Below are 17,680 nucleotides of genomic sequence, written 5' to 3' on the forward strand. Positions count from 1 at the left end.
CCTGTGGTCTTGCTGAATACCATATACTGTCAGACGTTTAAACCAGGCATAAGAGTATTACCGTGCGCTTGCTCTACTTTTTTCTGATCTTAGTGACCACAGGAATCAAGCTCAATTAGTCACTAATAAATTTAGATTTGCAGACGGTTTTAAAAACTTTGTTCTATGTTCAATAAATCTTAACTAAAGCACTGTTCCTCCAGCCTGCGTCACATATTCTACTCCTGGAGCAAGAATAACTTTTAGCAACAAAGAAAAATGTTCTCAGATTAAAAGTCGAAGTATGCACACAGTGCTTTGACCTGAAGATAACAACTAAGAAAACTTTTACAGTAATGAAAAAGCAAAAAGCTGAGGCAACAATGAAATGAAGAGTTTTACCCCCGCTATTTAATTCCCTCTTTGAGGACTCACTATTTAATTTCCCTTTAAAGTTAATTATTTAATTCCCCTGAGAAACTGCTAATTAATTTTCCTGTTGAGAATGTCTAAACCAGACGTTTTTTTAAAAAAAACAAGTACAGCTCTTTTAGAAGTTGTTAATTCAATTCTTTCCATCAACCTCTACAAAAGCTACATAATCATTGCTAAAAAAAACATAAAAGTGGGTTCCATTTCATACTTAATATCCGGTGTAGAGATCTTTCCCTTCATTTCTGTGACAGAACGCATCAAAGGATTTTGAAACATGCTAAAAATATAGGTTTCCCGTAAAGTGTGTTAAATGTGCTTTTGCTCTCGTTTTTTATACATGTGAAGACTTGAAAGAAGAACTTACCACACATAACATTATACAGTTCAATATTTTCAAAGGGTGGCACTTTTGTTCTATGTTTAAAACTAGGACCATGGCCTATGAAAACAGTCTGCAGAAACAATAGAGCAAGTGAAACTTAAGTCATCAATATATTGCACCAACATAGCATGTACACTATAAAAATAGTTAAAAAAGAGTTGCTCTAACCAAGGCAACATAGGAATAAAAATGTTTTAGGATATAAAAAGAGCATTAGGTTCAACAAGCATGTTCCTTTTTGATAGCTCTTAACCTCTCCCTTCTCACCAAATCCCTTCTCTTCCAAAAACTCACCTGGGATATGTTTTATGCCTCTTTGGTCACTAACATTTATAGTGGGTTTTTATAACTGGATTTCCATTTCCTACCATGATAACAAGGTGTCAAATATCGGGTTTTGAGGCAACCTGTATTATTCTTATGTACCTGTGATACTTATTGGCAAAGGTTTAGGGACAGCACCTGCCTGACCTCTTATCCAGAGAATGGTATGTGATGAAGAGGCTTAATTATGTAGACAAAAAGGAAGAAATACAGAGTTCCAAGTGGTTCAATGAATAAATGCACTAAGGAAATCAGACAAGAAAAGTCCAAGGTTGAATGTGCTTTTAGTGAACTAATGGATCTTACTGGGGACAACAATGGGTATCAGAGTTCGCTGGTCTTCAGTGACCGGGTATCGACTTTGACTCAGTTTTAATCTCGCAAGAGGAAGGTAGTTTATTCGCTGTCATTAGTTCGCGGGATTCAATCAATTACAATATTGGTACAGCCATTTACTGGCATTTTGCAGCACTGAAAAAGCCGGTAAAGGCCGATAAGGGCATTGCAATTACACTTATCTGGAAATTCCAGCCGGGATTTTAGTATAATTCTCTGTAGTCAAATAATTCTACGCTGAAATATAAAAAAAATGAAAAGGCAAGTTTGTGCATATAAAAAGGAGAGTAGCTACACAGATAAGACAAGTTACAGATCAACAATTAACAAATGGTGTAACAATTACTGTAATTTTCCTACCTGCATACTATTGATCTTATTGTCGTAGCCATGGTCGCCTTGAAAGCTACACCTTCCTGACTTTCTGGTAACATCCATTGGTTTCCTAAACGCAAACAAAATGTCTTTAAAGCATGAAAAGATAGAACAATTGATTACTATAACATTTTGCCATCTAGTCATAATCTGATCTGTTACTGCGGCACACTATAAATCCCACTAGATTGAAATGTATGTTGCATTATTCAGTTATAAGAAAAAGAAGCAAGATTTAGAGCAAGCAGAAGTGAACTAGTTCCATGTGGCTCATTCCTTCAACGGGACACTTTTACAGAAATTACTGAGTTGCTCGCATTCCTAATTCCTGCTTGTTCTCCATTCATAAAACCCTGCTTGGGCAGATTTGTTTACTGTACTTCTTACACCAATTTATTGTAAAATAATTACCACCCACCTACACAATGGGACAGAAACTATTTTGATAGACAGAAGCTACCAGATGCTTACTTTGCTACTGCAAATCGTCACACTCACTTACTGTATTATACATTAGATAGAACCATGAACAGCTGAGAGAAATGCATTTTCATTTGCATTTGATATAGTGTCTTTCATGTTGGGATAATGTTTCAAAGTCCTTCACAGAAATTACTTGTAAAAAAATAATTACCGTAAATTTATTGGTAAGAATTCTGGAGCACTATTTCTTGTGTTACTAATTCACTCAGCCTCTCATTTTTCTGAATAAGCGCACATTATTCGAAAAGAGAAGGGATTCTTGGCCGTTGCCCATAAATCCCCAGATAAGTCAGCACCCTAGACATATCATGGTTACAACAGCTACAAAAAGAAAAGAATGCCATCCACATTCATCCCATGCTTGGTCTTCAAATTGTTACATTAAAACAGAAATACCCGAGGTTATTTGTGCAAAGCAAAAGCAAATTACATCTCTCTACAATACTGTCCAATACCTAGAACTGTTGAATGCCACACCCAATAGATTCCTTCCAATAGACCCAGTCATATTCCTTCTTTCCTGGATGCAAGTGTAATTTGTTGTTGTTGTTATTGTGGTTAGGTTTAAATATAACATAATTACCTTGCCACCAGCCACTTCCTCTCAACCATTAAATGGACATCTTCAATTCTCCTATTATTGGCGTAATGCAAGCGCTTTGGAAGATTCATCTTCAGATAGGGTTTGAAATGCTGATCAGGCTTCCTACACTTAAGAAGAAAACCAAACACAGAAAATTACAAGATGTAAGTGGCCTTGCTGTAAAGCTCCAGTTTTCAAAGTTAGGATCTAGCAATAAGTTACAAGTGCGCCGAAGTGTGAAGAACTGACAGCACAAACAGCAAAACTCTAGCATACTGTCCACCATCTAGAACTGTTGAATGCTACACCAATAGGTGTTACAGTCATATTCCTTGTTTCCTGGATTCAAGCAGCAAATGTTACACTTTTCATTGCTTGAGTTTGAATTTTGTCCAAACTGACAAGAGACATGATCAAATGCAACAGATCTGAACTTGCGAGTGGAATCCATTTGTTGCTGAGACCTTGGTTACAACCCAAAATCACTTTGAATAGAAAGTTTTGTGAATTGACGTGCTGTAGAGCACCCTCTTCACAAGCGAGAGAACCTGGATTCGATTCCCGGGCAGAGCGAAACATTAGGCAAGTTTCCTTACTCCACATGCCTTTATTTACCGAGCAGTAAATAGGGATCCGGTTGTTAGTCAATTGGCAGATCGCTTTTCTGGAGGTAATAATGCCTTCAAAAAATAATAATAATAATTTGGTCAATCAAACCATGACTGTTTGTGGGAGACTGCTGTGCTCAATTGGCTGCCGCATTTCTCTCACAAAATATACAGTCAATTCACTTTACAGTATATTCTGTTAAAGCGCTTTGAGATGACTCGAAGACATGATAAGGTGCTATATCAAATGCATGGATTATATTTACTATACTTAATGGACCCTGGGATTGGGTTATCAAGCTAGAATGTAATTTAAAGGTTCAGCAGATGTAAAACCTTGAGGTGAAAGAGCAAATTTACAAAAAGTCCCCTGGATACCAGAACTAGTTTTCATTTTATAAATGAATAAAAAGAGTAATAAAAAAAATCAAATACACTTAACCAACATCTATTGTGCTATGATTGACTCAACAGTGTCCTATAGTAAGGATTAAATCCAATTAATAGATCATGACTCAGAGGACATGCAAGACACTGCAAATCTCTGATGTAATCCTTCAATGATCACATCACGCTGTGGATTGCAAGTCTATTAACTATAGAGAGTGGACTATCCCATCATTTTACTTTCCTTTTGAAAGACTGGCTTTTAACTCAACAGCAAGGCATACTTACAGTAAGGTTGGCTACCACAGCCTTGGGATCATCTGTTAAAAAATAAATTATATTTTAGAATAGGGCAGTTCAATTCAACCAATGTGACTGACTGTGGATACAATACAAATGTACATTTAAATAGCCACTTTCACGCCAGGAGGATATTACAAGGATGTCTTGCACAACTTTACTTAGATGCTCAAGTAAATCACAAACCAAAAAATGACAGAGTGATAAGAATATCATGTAGTTAAACAGAGAAACAAGCAGCTAGGCATTGGCATAATAACTTCTTGCACATGGAGAAAACTGTTTTGATTATCCAGGGAAGTCTTCAAACTCTCAATCTCAATCTCCACCAAACCCTGTGTATACAGATTGCATCTTATCTCCCACTTGGGAGGTCAGATTGGCAAACTATACACACTGGGTCTGGTGGAGATGAAAATTGAGAATTTGTGGATTTCTCTGGATAATAAATACCATCAGCAAAACAGTTTTCAGCATGTGCAAGAGAACCAGCTTCACAACCTACTTCAAATTTAAGCCTGGATTTAAGAATTTGACAAATTCTGAATGCTTTGAAATGCTAAGAGAGTGAAGCTAATCCCAGGTGAAATTTCTAGCCCTTTGGGTCTGAGCACGAGCATCAGTCAGGACTTCACTACAACAAGTTATAGTTGATAAAATTTATATTTTAAATTACAGGAGTCCTGTAGCTCAGTGGTTAGAGCACTCGCTTTGCAAGCGAGAGACCTGCGTTCAATTCCAGGCAGGGCGAAACCTTGGGCAAGTTTCCTTACTCCACACGCTTAATAATAATCCCTCCAAAACCAAAAACAATAATAAATTGGTCATTTTCAATCTACGACTGTTTGTGGGACATTGCTGTGCGCAATTGGCTGCCGCGTTCGCCCACAAATATACAGTCAATTCACTTTACAGTGTGTTCTGTGAAGCGCTTTGGGACGTCCTTCCGACGTGAAAAGCGCTATATCAAATGCAAGGATTATTATTATTATTATTTGTATACATCTGTATTAGTATCTGATAAAATCACCAAATGGGGAGTATGAGTTCAATCGATTAGAAATGTAGTGTATGAGAAACTAGTTCCTTTGGTTTTTTATGGGCAAGCACACAATAAGCAGGATATACCTTATTAGATCACATTATGCTAACACTAACTACTATTCACAACTTATTTGATTGCAGCTATGTCGTAAAAAGCTTCTCGTTTGGTTTATACAGTAATTACAGAATATATAAGTTCCTCAATCAATGCAAACTAGTCTTATAGTAAATAGACAAACATTTCTAAATAAAAATACAGTATTTGCAGAAAAAAATAGATTTACTCTTCTTTTTGTGAGTCTATTTATATAAGAATTGCACAACTACATACTTAAAGAACACTGTTGTATAATTTTCTCTCCACCGTAAGTCATTTGACAATTACTTCAGTTAACACAGGTTTCCATTGTCCATTCATGAGTTTGCCTCTCTTGAACTTCTGCTGCAGGGAAAATTTTTACAGGGAGAGTTGCAGAGAGGCTAATCTGACCAGTTTAATGGATCAGAATTCCTAGGTTCTATCCAGGCAAATAAAGGCAAAAAACACAGATCAGTCTACAATTGTAGACCATTGTTCCGTGGAGATTGGCTATGCCATTTGCCTGTAAATACAGTCACTACACTTCACAATAAAAAACCTGTGAAATGTTTTGAGATGATTTGACAATGTGGTAAGGCGCTACAACAAATGCAAGGATTACTATTATTACTACATATATAGTAGTATACTGCATATTATAATAATAGTAATACATTGTGTAATTGCCTAAGTTGTATATGCACCCAAGTGCCATTCAGTTTCCTACCAAAAAGCACTTAGATTTATTTGCACTAGTCTTATTTTATGAAGCAAATCATTTTCTAACTCGTAACACCACTACTGCACATACCAGCTACATTGAAATGCAGGAAATAAAGTTCTGACCCGTTAATACATTCTCATTTACCGACTGCATTGATGTACGTACACGCATTGTAAATTATTGATTAAACACCAACTCCCTGCTTGTCAGCCTTCCCAACTCTTCCCTCAACAAGCTGCAGACCATCCAGAACTCTGCAGCTCATGTCCTCTCCTGCACCAGGCTCCATGACCCCATCACCCCCACCCTTGCCCAGCTCCACTGACTCCCCATAATAATCCCTCCAAAAAACAAAACAATAATAAATTGGTCATTTTCTATCTACGACTGTTTGTGGGATATTGCTGTACGCAATTGGCTGCCACGTTCGCCCACAAATATACAGTCAATTCACTTTACAGTATATTCTGTGAAGCGCTTTGGGACGTCCAGAAGACGTGAAAAGCGCTATATCAAATGCAAGTATTATTATTATTATCCTCCCTGCCCTCCAACCTCCCTGATCCAAACCCCCCCAAACCCCCTCTACTCCAACCCCCAATCAAGTCCAAATCTCTAACTGTTTCACCTTGGGCCTTCCTCCCGACGTGAAAGGCGCTTTATAAATGTAATTTTGTATTTTTATAAATCAATTTACCTGCAACTCATACTTCACGTAAGTCGTATTAAATGTTATTGTCCCGACTGTTACGATTTACGTGAATTTTATGGTACTTACATTTGACACTGTTACTGTATCTGGAGCGAATACGCCCAAGAGATCCAGGGAACAAGATAATGTCATCAACATTATGAAGGTAATTGCTCAAATACTCAGTTCTTTCACAGGCTGCGTCTTCCATTCCTTTAAGATAAATCAAAAGCAACTTTGTCACAATGCATATGATTTTGTTGAACAGTTCTGCAGTAAACCATTCATTTTGAGATTAATGGACAGTAACCATAAATTCATGCTGAAATCCAACATTAGCTAGCTCCTGTCCAATTCTCTGGTATAAATATTTCAAAGCAATTTCTAACTGGCATATATATGTCAAACTGATGTCTAGTTGGTAATTAAGCAGGATTTTAGAGGTTACCCTATTTTGTTGTGTACCTGCCAATTTATATCAGTTCAATATATAAAATCTTAGCCCTTTCATTTCAGAAGTCCTTGACTTTTAGTTTTTGTGCCAGGTTACTTAACATGAGGATTTTAGAAATTCCCTACTTCAAGGTTGAGACTGCTTCTCACACAATCTCCAAGCATAATAATTAAAACAGCCAAGAAATCTGTTTTCAATTTATCACTGGAATAACCTTCACTTGGTCTTAATGGAATGTATTTTTGGCCTACCTTAATGATGTATTATCTTAATATTTTACTTTCTTTCTCTAATTTATTTCTTTCCCTTAGTGAAGAACTCCACTAGAATCAACCACTTTATGAAGCTAGTTGGCTTTCCTACAATTGCTAAGAGCATGTGAATGGCATTGTGTGGCATTTGTCATGATAAAATACATTATAACAGCTGATGGATTGCAGGTTATTGTTCACACGTGCAAGTAATTCAGAGGTTGGACTGCTATTCCATGCATCTGTGAACCAATTCCCGAAAACCAGCAGAGACTTGGATAAGGACAACCCACAAAGCCGGCGCAGGCCAGTACTTTGGGTTTCTTAGTGGTCTAAGCTGACGTTTATGATTTTGGATCATAAACTTTCAATGATGCTTTACAAGCCAAATCGGTATCCTTTAAAGCAGTGATAGCCAACCTTTATATGGTCGGCTGACAAAATAAATTTTCTTCATTTAATATTTTTTGATTTATGCCAAGAATAAATCAAGAAAAAAGTGAAAACACACCACTTATCAAACATGGACCTACTTTTTAACGCTTTTTAACGGTTTCACAAACCACTTCAGGCCCAAGGGATACAGGTTGGCTACTGCTGCTTTAAAACATCACTTGAGTTTGCAACCCATCGCCCATACTGTGGCCTTGCTAAGGGAAAACCAAGATGGGATGTTGTCACTTTTTCAACTGGGTTTGGGCGTTACCATTATTTAGTCAGGGAGGGAGGGAAGGAAAGAGGTTCGTGTTTCAAAGAATCACATTTTAACTTCATTCCTTAATTAAGTTGGTCCTTTGGCCCATTTGAACTCATCCCTCCAGAATACCCACCCTACCTACCATCATCACACCAAATTGATTTCTGAATGAGTCCAATATTCTGATCTCAAACAGCCTTTCTGGTAACCTGTTCCAGTCGTTGATTACTCGCTGGATAAAGATAAAACTTTCTGGTATCTGTCCTGAAATTGCTTCTTGTAACTCTAAACCTAAGTCATATTGTTCTACCATCTTGTTGCATCCTAAAGTATTGTTCTGGGTTTAAAATGTTATATATCTCTGTCTTCTCTACCCTTAGTGGCAAGAGCAATGCCACCCCATCCTGAGATCAACTTCTTACCATGGTCTCCAAGAAAGATGATGTTAACACATCGGTGGAGTTTCATTTGTTTCAGGCCATTCATCAGCTGCCCTACAATTCTGTCTGTTGTACGAAGAGCTTCAGTCACCTAAAGATTGAAAAAAAACTGTTACAAGAAACCATGCGTTTCCCTTTAACCGTTTAACAAGCCTGCAGCTTCACTCAATTGGGCAAATTTGTTGGTGAAGATCAATCTGCAGAGTTCTAGCAACTGGAAATATTGGTAGAGGCAATATTGCCTTGACAAAAGCCTGTCAAACTTGGTTTAAAGGCTAGCCTTTTACTGAGCTACACTCATTATCCATTAAAAAACATCAGACTTTGAAAATATATTAAATCTCTCTCTGTATATATGATATAATACAATGAATAGAGGGGATATAAAAAACCTCTGATGCCATTTCACCATATTTCCTCTTTCATGATTCGAATAAAATTTTTATTGGAATGGAACTAACGGTGTAGTGCGAGAAAACAACACAAAAAATAAGTTCACTTACTGTTCCCTGGAGTTTTAAAGGTGCTTTTAAAAGGATCTTTAATTGGACAATGTGAAATTCTCCTAGGATTCCCAAAATAAATATTTTAACATAGAACTAAAATTAAAAGCAGGGAGTATAGCCCTAACACAACAAAACTACATCATGAATGTGGCAGGAGTGGCTACTCATTCCCACCCACTTGAATTGGTTTTATTTCCCAAGCAGCATGTGCTACAACAACAGATGGTCCCACTCACCGTTGTGTCCATCACCAAGATCTGACTCACAGACACAACAGTTGGATTGTGATCCAAATCAAACATTTGAATCCTAAATAATAATTCTTCCATTTGATATAGCACCTTTCATGTTGGGAGGATGTCTAAAGGTCCTGCCATTTACCGTAAAATGTTGACTATATATTTTGTGGATGAATGTGGCAGACAATCTGCACACAGGAAAGTCTTTCAAACAGCCATGAAGTAAAGGACCAATTTTATTTGGGAGATTATTGACCTGGGCACCAGGAGAAATTCCTTTCTTTTTTCATGTAGTGCCATGGGACCTTAAGCCTCCACAAGAACAAGCAGATAGGACCTCGGTTTAATGTCTCATCTGAAGGACGTACCTTCGACATTGCAGTATTCCCTCAGCCCTGTACTGGAGTGCTAGCCTAGACTACGTGAGTTCAAAGTCCTGACATGTGGCTTGAACCCACAACCTTCTGACTCAGAGACAAGTGCTACCAACTGAGTTAGACTGACAATTTAAATAATTTTATTTAAACAGCCCCTGCACCCCACACACACACCTCCTCCACGGGATTAAGGGTAGGTAAAAATCTGCCTGCAATTTGCAGTTCTTCTTTTATATTTTAAAAAAAAATTTAATTTCTTGATATCTGTTTCCATAATTTGTGTAAAATACACCTTTACCTTTTGAAGTTTACCTAATGGTTTTCCTCAATGTTCTCACACAAGAGAGCACTATGCAGTGCGAAGAGTCTGTATGTTATAGCTGCGCTGAATTCAAAGCCAGTCTTGGAACATTTTAACCCAGTGACAAATATTGTAAATTGCAAACATCTGAAGTCACTAGTTCAACCTAACTGTTTTGCACATTCATAAATACTCAGGTTATTTCTCTGAGTAATCCGAGTCTCACCTCAACCAAGTGCTTGTTTTTCCCATTTTCTAATGACTACAATTAAAAGTAGACATTGTCTGTGTAAGACTGGGACAATGGTTCTGTATAACACATACGGTATTGCATTGTATATTGGTGTTTATCATCTGAAGTAATTGAGTAAGTGAAGCCGAGATGGTGTGAGACTGCCCCCTGAGGTAGTCTCACACCACTTGTCTAAATTTGTATCGGGCCTTGTAAAGACAGTAATTGCAGAGATTTTGTTGGTTCAACATGAAAATTAGCATCTAACTGAAGCAAACAATGTAGCAAACTGTCCCATTAGCTAATCTGTCCTGTTAAGTGTCCTAATTAACTCTCCACGGTTCCATAATACGTAGGTCCTCTCGACATGAAAGGCGTTTTACAAATGTAATTTTGTTGTTATTGTTATGATATAGCGCCTTATCACTTCTTTGAGACATCTCAAAGCCCTTCACAGAATATACTGTAAAGTGAACTGACTGTATATTTTGTGGGCGAAACGTGGCAGCCAATTGTATACAGCAGTGTCCCACAAACAGTCGTGGATTGAGTGACCAATTTATTATTTTTTTTTGAAAGAATTATTACCCCCAGAAAAGCGATCTGCCAATCGACTAACAACTGGGTTCTTACTTACTGCTAGATAATAATAATAATAATAATAATAATAATCCTTGCATTTGATATAGCGCTTTTCACGTCTTCTAGATGTCCCAAAGCGCTTCACAGAACACACAGTGTAAAGTGAATTGACTGTATATTTGTGAGCAAACGCGGCAGCCAATTGCACACAGCAATGTCCCACAAACAGTTGTGGATTGAAAATGATCAATTTATTATTGTTTTGTTTTTTGGAGGGATTATTATTAAGAGTGTGGAGTAAGGAAACTTGTCCAAGGTTTCGCCCTCTGCCTGGAATTGAACTCAGGTCTCTCACTTGCAAAGTGAGTGCTCTAACTACTGAGCTACAGGACAGATAAACAGAGCCGTGTGCAACAACAACAACAACAAGATTGCATTTATAGAGCGCCTTTCACGTCGGGAGGACGTCCCAAGGCACTGGACAGTGGGTCGGGACCCGAGCAGGGGGGAAATGGTCAGGGTGAGGGGAGGGAAGGAGCGAGGAGGAGGTAGAGAGTCGAGAGGGGAGCTGAAAGCACGGTTGAAGAGAAAGGTCTTGAGACCGGCCTTGAAGGAGGAAAGGGAGGAGGCGGCGAAGGCACTGGGGGATGGAGTTCCAGAGCCTAGGGGCTGAGAGGCTGAAAGCCCGGCCACCGATGGTAGGGCGGTTAGGGTGGGGGATATGGAGCAGACTGGAGCCAGAGGAACGGAGCGTATGGGCAGATACGTGGGGTGTTTGTAGGTCGGAGAGGTCGGAGGGTGCAAGGCCGTGAATGGCCTTGCAGATGAGGATGAGGATCTTGAATTCGATCCTCTAGGGGATGGGGAGCCAGTGGAGGTGAGCGAGGGTGGGAGTGATGTAGTCGCGAGGATGGGAGTGATGTGGTCGCGTGCAGTAAGGAAACTTGCCCAACATTTTGCCCTGCTGATAACCCAGGTTTCTCGCTTGAGAGGTGAGTGCTCTAGCCACTGATCTACAGGATTTCCTATCATAACATACAAAGTGCTCATTATCTAGCTTTTTAGAGACTTCTCCCGACCCCTTGTCTAGGAATGTTGGCGCTCATGTAGTTTTGTTAACACATGAACTTTGGCTACTTTTGTTAAGCGGACTTTACATCCGCTTTTAATGGAAGGGCAAATGCTGGTCCTATTGTTTGGGTGTTAATCTCCATCAAGCCGTGGTATACTTGACCTGTAGTGCTTGGTACAGGCTGCCAAAATGTTGGGAAATGTTTCATTCCCTAGCACTAACATGAGAAATGTTCCATAAGCATTTACATACTACATTTCATGTCAGAAGGATATCCGAACATGAAAAATCAGCACAGCACATTAAACGAGGAATATACAGGGGTGCGTGTATTTATATATATATACAGTATATTCAAAAAGATAATTATATGGTGCTGAGGATTACAGAGATTAAAAGCCAAAAAATAAATTCATCTCCTCTGTGAAGTTTCAGAAAGTTGCAAGGTGTAGCAAGCAATAATAAAATGTCTGGTTTGAGCAGCCAGCTCAAAATATGCTGAGAAGACAGCAGCTTTGATTTGAAAGCTAGCCAACTTGTGGAAAGGGCCTTTTTTTTTACTCTCAACATGTTTTTAAATTAAGTACCAGACTGTATAATACTCTAGGACAAGGTCACTGCAAAGCCTTCTCCTGGATCATTGCCATAAAGGAGTGCAGAAGGAACCCGTTATAACATACTTTAATGTAGCGCAGGCCTGTTTAGAGTATGGGTATACCACATCAGGATAACTACTCGTGCTGACTTGGGACTGCAGCTTTTGGTAGGATTAGTTCTTCCTGCAAATAGGAAATGTCAACAGTGACAACATTTGGCTTAGAAGCGGTTTCCCTGTAACGGTGCTTGTTATATCTAGATCTAGGCGGTTATTTTGTACGCAAAGCATGGTTGTCTATGGTTATCTTCTCTCTCCCCCAGGCTCGGCATCATGCTCCTCCACTGTCAAGCATTCTGGAACACTACCCTGCATCAGGGCCAGTACATAAATCATAGAATCATAAAATATTACAGCACCGAAGAAGGCCATTCGGCCCATCGTGCCTGTGCCAACTCTTTCGAAGAGCTATCAATCAGTCCCACTCGTTCTACATGTCCGTGTCATTTTTTTCCTTTTCAAGTATCTGTCTAATTCCCTTTTGAAAGCTGTTATTAAATGCAAGTTGTTGGTGTGTTAAAACAGGATTCAACTCTATTTACCCCCTTTATCTACAGTGTTAACAGTATAGTCTGCACTCTTAAAATGTTCATTTTAATAAGCACTTTTAAATTCTTTGTAACAATGTTTATTCTATGAAAAAGGAACAGCAGTGCGTTTCTGGCGTAATACACGGGAAATCAGTTTTTCTTTTTGAAAAAGAAACTCAAAGGTGGTTAGAGAGAGAGATTCAGGAGTACGGATTTTGTTATGATTAGTTCAGTATGGTCTGCTGCTTCGAGAGAAAGTTCCTCCTTCCCCCAAGGCTGGAAATTGAACACAGAACAACCAAGAACAAAAAAGGCTTCTTTTTTTCAAAAAGGAACCAAACGCATCTGGTTAGTATTAACACTTAATTTCCACCAGCAGCACCATGAGCAGGTGTTCCACATGTGGTAAGCTTTGCCCCTCTCAGTGCCCCAACTTAATACGAGCGTGCTTTACTAACCTCTGAGCTGAATGGTCCAAATCTATGACCGTAACCATCTGGCTGTTCCGAGTAGAAAGCATAGGCATAGGGCCTGAAATTGAAGCAATTGGTATGATTAAGTGTTTTTTTCTCTTCAGGCCACTGAATGAAATCTGGCTCCACTTTTCTCACTGAAGGATTTCTGCAGTGAGGCTTGTAACAAAGTTTGTCTATTTCGGTGTCTTAGCCAACCAAACCACCCAGTTATTGATCCCTTATCCTGTATTCTATCTTCCTTTTCTATCCCTTCTCAGGATCAAATAAAATACATTCCAAAAAGTAGACTTCTTGCTTTGAATTCTGTAAGTTTTAAAATGACCGATTTTAGATCTTAAAGGAAGTACAATTTCTTCACCCATTCACAGAAGATCTTACGTATCATTCACATGCAAAACAGACACATTTGCTTGCAATCTTCATGTGTCCAACATATATGCACCCTCTTCTTTGGGAACTGCTAAACAAGCTAATTCATTATCACACATTCGCTAAAGGAACTGGGGGAGAGAAAGATGATGATAAAACGATGGTTTCATTCTTGAAAAAAGTTGTTTTTGGGGTGCAAAAGAGTGAGGTACGAAACATCAGAATTCAAACACATAAAGAAGGCATGCTCTTGAAATGTAAAATAGCAAAAGAGCAACCAAACAAACCATTAACATTGTAATATAAACAGCAGCCCTAAAGGAAGATGGTTAGGAGGGTTTATTCATCACATAGTCTTGAATTTACTGACCTTTGGTCATTGTGCCCTTAGAATGAGATTTCCCCCCTTTATAAACAATTGTCACCAAGATTGGTAAATTACTGTCCAGATGAAAATAAGACCATACCACCCATCCTCCCCACCCTCATCTTTAAACATTAAAAATAAAGTCTAAAAATATAATTTAAGAAAAATCTTTTTTTCTGTGCAAATCCAATTGAACCACATAGGGCCAACAAGCACACACACAATGTATTATGTAATACATATTCCCACAAACAACAGATGCCCATTTGTTGTGATTACTATGTTCTTGGGAACTGTGAAAAGCAGCACACTAACCAACAGAACCATTTTGTGAGAGAAAAACAAATATACAATGGCAAGACTGTGCTCGGTTGGCTGATGTCAGCCAGGGCAGCAGTACGAGTGCTACAATTGGCCTCAGTCCCTGGGTCTGAGAGAGGAACGTCAGCCAAGGTTCGCCCTCCTGATCGCTATCCAGTGACCCCTGATAGAAAGTGCACATCCCTATGCAAGAAGAGCTCTGCTCAGATTCCTCCCATTGTACAGACTGACACTAGATATTTTCCAGCTTCAAACATGAAAGAAGGCTACTTTGGCCAAGGCACCATGGGAGGATACGATGGGAGGAGGGGAAAAAATTGGAACATGCAAAAATAAACACAAAGACCATGCAATACTTAAGGGATCTGCAATCCTAAAGAGTCCATCTCGTGAGGGCGGAGTAAGGATACATAAATGATCAAAAGAGAGGAGATCAGATCAAGCATGGAGACTTTATACTTTTTAAAAAATTGTAATTGATTGGTCTAGTAGCATCTGTGGCTAATCTGGTTATGATGACTGACTGAAATCAACACATATTCAGCAAAGACACCATCCATGCCTCAATTAATGTATATGGAGAGCCCTGCCCAATATGTGGTTCGATAACAGCACAAGGAAAAGCAAATTAGGTGGAAATAAAACCGTCCACACTAAATCCACATTGGATATTAAAAACGAAAAGCTTTATAGATTAATTGGTGCAATTTTAAGGCAACAATTTTTTCTTGGAAATCAAGCCACAGTTTATGTCATCTGAATCTCTCATTGAGATTTCTACCTTGTGATCATTCTCACTTACAAAGTCCATCATTATTGTATGTATTGTTCCTAAATCTTTTGAAACAATCAATGAATACAAAAACAAAGTGTGTAGCATTTAATCCCACATACATGCAGGTCTTCTTATAGCCCAATTTTGCTAATGCACAGCACAGACAATTGAGTTGCTTTCTGAAAGAAATATCATTCAATCCAGTTTCTTAACTCAAGGCACCCGATGTCTCTTGGCTTCAAAAATGCAACTTGTAAATAAACTTCAAAATAAGCAAGCAATTTCTAATTTTAACAAAAATCTATTATGCATGCTAAACATCTCCAAATAATACAAGTTTATTTTTTGGCCAGTACAAATGAGTTTTAGCTCCAATTATTTGCAACCAAACATTTGGGCTTAACACTGAATTTGGCCTAAGGCCCAAACAATTTAACATCAAAATGAGTATCCAGAGTTTGGAAACTTAACACACAGATATCCATGATATTGTGTTGATCTGCAGTCAGCCAGGAAAACCCTGCTGAAGTCTATCCACTTTATAGAGGCTAACATAGGCTGAATGCTAAAAAATAAGTGATCACTTAAAGTGAAGAATATTATAAAAACGTGCCCAATGACCGCTATTCTTTAGCAATCAACAACACCCTGCATTTATATACAGCAGTGCCTTTCATGCAGGGTAGATTTTTGCAGTGCTACAAATGAGCTTAAGAAAGACTCCTATATTACTGCCTCTTTTATCCTCTCTCTTCTCCCCCTTTCCTCAGACTCAGTGACTGTTTTATTTAAAGGCACAGTGAGTTCTAACTATATAGTTTTCCGATCCAAATTACTAATGTAAAAGGATAAGTTGTTATAAATCATGAAGAATGTATCAACTTGTTTTGGATAAAGTTCATTTTTTTCCTGGACAACAATTAAACCTTTTACACTGGTTGTTCTGACTGCACAGATCAGGTTGTTCGAAGTCATTTTGTATTTTTTTTAAAAAAGCACATTTTTAAAATGAAAGGAATACTGGAGGATATAACCTTATAATGGGTTTATCCTTGAATTTTCATTTTAAAAAACAGATTTTCAAGATTTTTATAAATCTATTGCCATGTGGAGGCTGGTCTCGCGTATCTCAGTCACAGAATGCCCACAGCTGACATGTTTGCCTTGGGGTAAATGAACAACAAAATGAAGCAAAATGTGAGCTTTGTGGAGCCCTCGCACCAACCATTCAGATAATTTTATGTTCTTTACAACGTAAAATTATGACGTGCACAGTAAGTATTCGTTTTTGAATTTTTGAATGAGTTATCGCCAATTAAAGGAGATTCACTGCTTGATTTGCACTGTTATATATTGAAAAATAGTTACCTTTCATTATCTGGCAGGCTCAACCATTGAAGTATTGTAAATATCCTTCGCTCATAGGGAATGACACTGCAACAAAAAAAAACACCAGGTTTAATAAATTGCATGTTGTGTATTACAAATAACACCTTTAAAATAACTACATTGATACATCCACATTCAATGTCTGCAATGAACTGCAGCTACATTTTAAAGTTCTGAACAGTTTAGCTATGGGCAGACAGTTTTCCATTGCCTGACATTAGGGTCCAACTTGCAACCTTTCCGAAAGGGTTGGTAACAGTGAATCATGCCTGTGTGTGAGGCAACTGGGCGTTGAGAGAACAGGAGTACTTGAGGATAACCAGCACAATGGAGCCCCTCACCAGTAAGAGGAGACCAAAGAGGTATTTGACAGTGGGAAGACAATTACAAAAAAGAAATAGATGCACTAAATGGAATTTTTTTTTCTAATATTAAGCAGTGTGCGTTATAAAAGCAAGTGCTAGCAAAAGTGTTTATGAAAGATCAGCAGGACACCAAAGTACATATATGCAATTAACATTGGCATAAAATACAACAACCTGTATTTATATCTCACACTTCATGTGTGTTAGCGTCTCAGAGCGCTTAACAAGAAAGTAAATGAATAAGAGAACAGAGGCAATAAAGCCAGCTATAGTGCCATACTTTGAAAAAGGCAATCTACAAACTAAATTAATCAAAGGCTTGGCACACTCACCCTGTGAGTATTGAAAGAGAATAAACAAAGATGTTGACTTACACAGGCCAGAAGAACGTGCCAGCCTTCAATGCTTGGCTGGTAGCAGTTACCCAGATCTTGAATAAAAAGGGAGAAAAAAAAATGAAATTGTACAGAACAGACACGTCACCAAAGCTACTAAAATTATAAGCGATTTTTCGGGCAAGGAAATCAACAATTTGTGTCAAGACTTTAATGC

At 38.3% G+C, this 17,680-nt stretch overlaps 1 protein-coding gene across 4 annotated transcripts in view; it reads right to left on the reverse strand.

Annotated features, from left to right (window-relative positions):
* The window catches only part of enpp2 (ectonucleotide pyrophosphatase/phosphodiesterase 2), a 49,738-nt gene that overhangs the window by 15,318 nt on the left and 16,740 nt on the right, over nucleotides 1-17,680 (reverse strand). For all 4 annotated transcript variants that reach the window (XM_042331807.1, XM_042331806.1, XM_042331805.1 and 1 more), the window contains 9 exons: nucleotides 17,503-17,558; nucleotides 16,743-16,808; nucleotides 13,525-13,597; nucleotides 8,555-8,663; nucleotides 6,818-6,943; nucleotides 4,181-4,212; nucleotides 2,898-3,025; nucleotides 1,817-1,901; nucleotides 779-866 (listed from right to left, as the gene is read on the reverse strand). In XM_042331807.1, coding sequence (XP_042187741.1) covers nucleotides 779-866; nucleotides 1,817-1,901; nucleotides 2,898-3,025; nucleotides 4,181-4,212; nucleotides 6,818-6,943; nucleotides 8,555-8,663; nucleotides 13,525-13,597; nucleotides 16,743-16,808; nucleotides 17,503-17,558 — 763 coding nt within the window. The remainder of the gene's footprint in view (nucleotides 1-778; nucleotides 867-1,816; nucleotides 1,902-2,897; nucleotides 3,026-4,180; nucleotides 4,213-6,817; nucleotides 6,944-8,554; nucleotides 8,664-13,524; nucleotides 13,598-16,742; nucleotides 16,809-17,502; nucleotides 17,559-17,680) is intronic.

Source organism: Callorhinchus milii, unplaced genomic scaffold (assembly GCF_018977255.1).
Source record: "Callorhinchus milii isolate IMCB2004 unplaced genomic scaffold, IMCB_Cmil_1.0 Scaffold2, whole genome shotgun sequence".
Taxonomy (NCBI): domain Eukaryota; kingdom Metazoa; phylum Chordata; class Chondrichthyes; order Chimaeriformes; family Callorhinchidae; genus Callorhinchus; species Callorhinchus milii.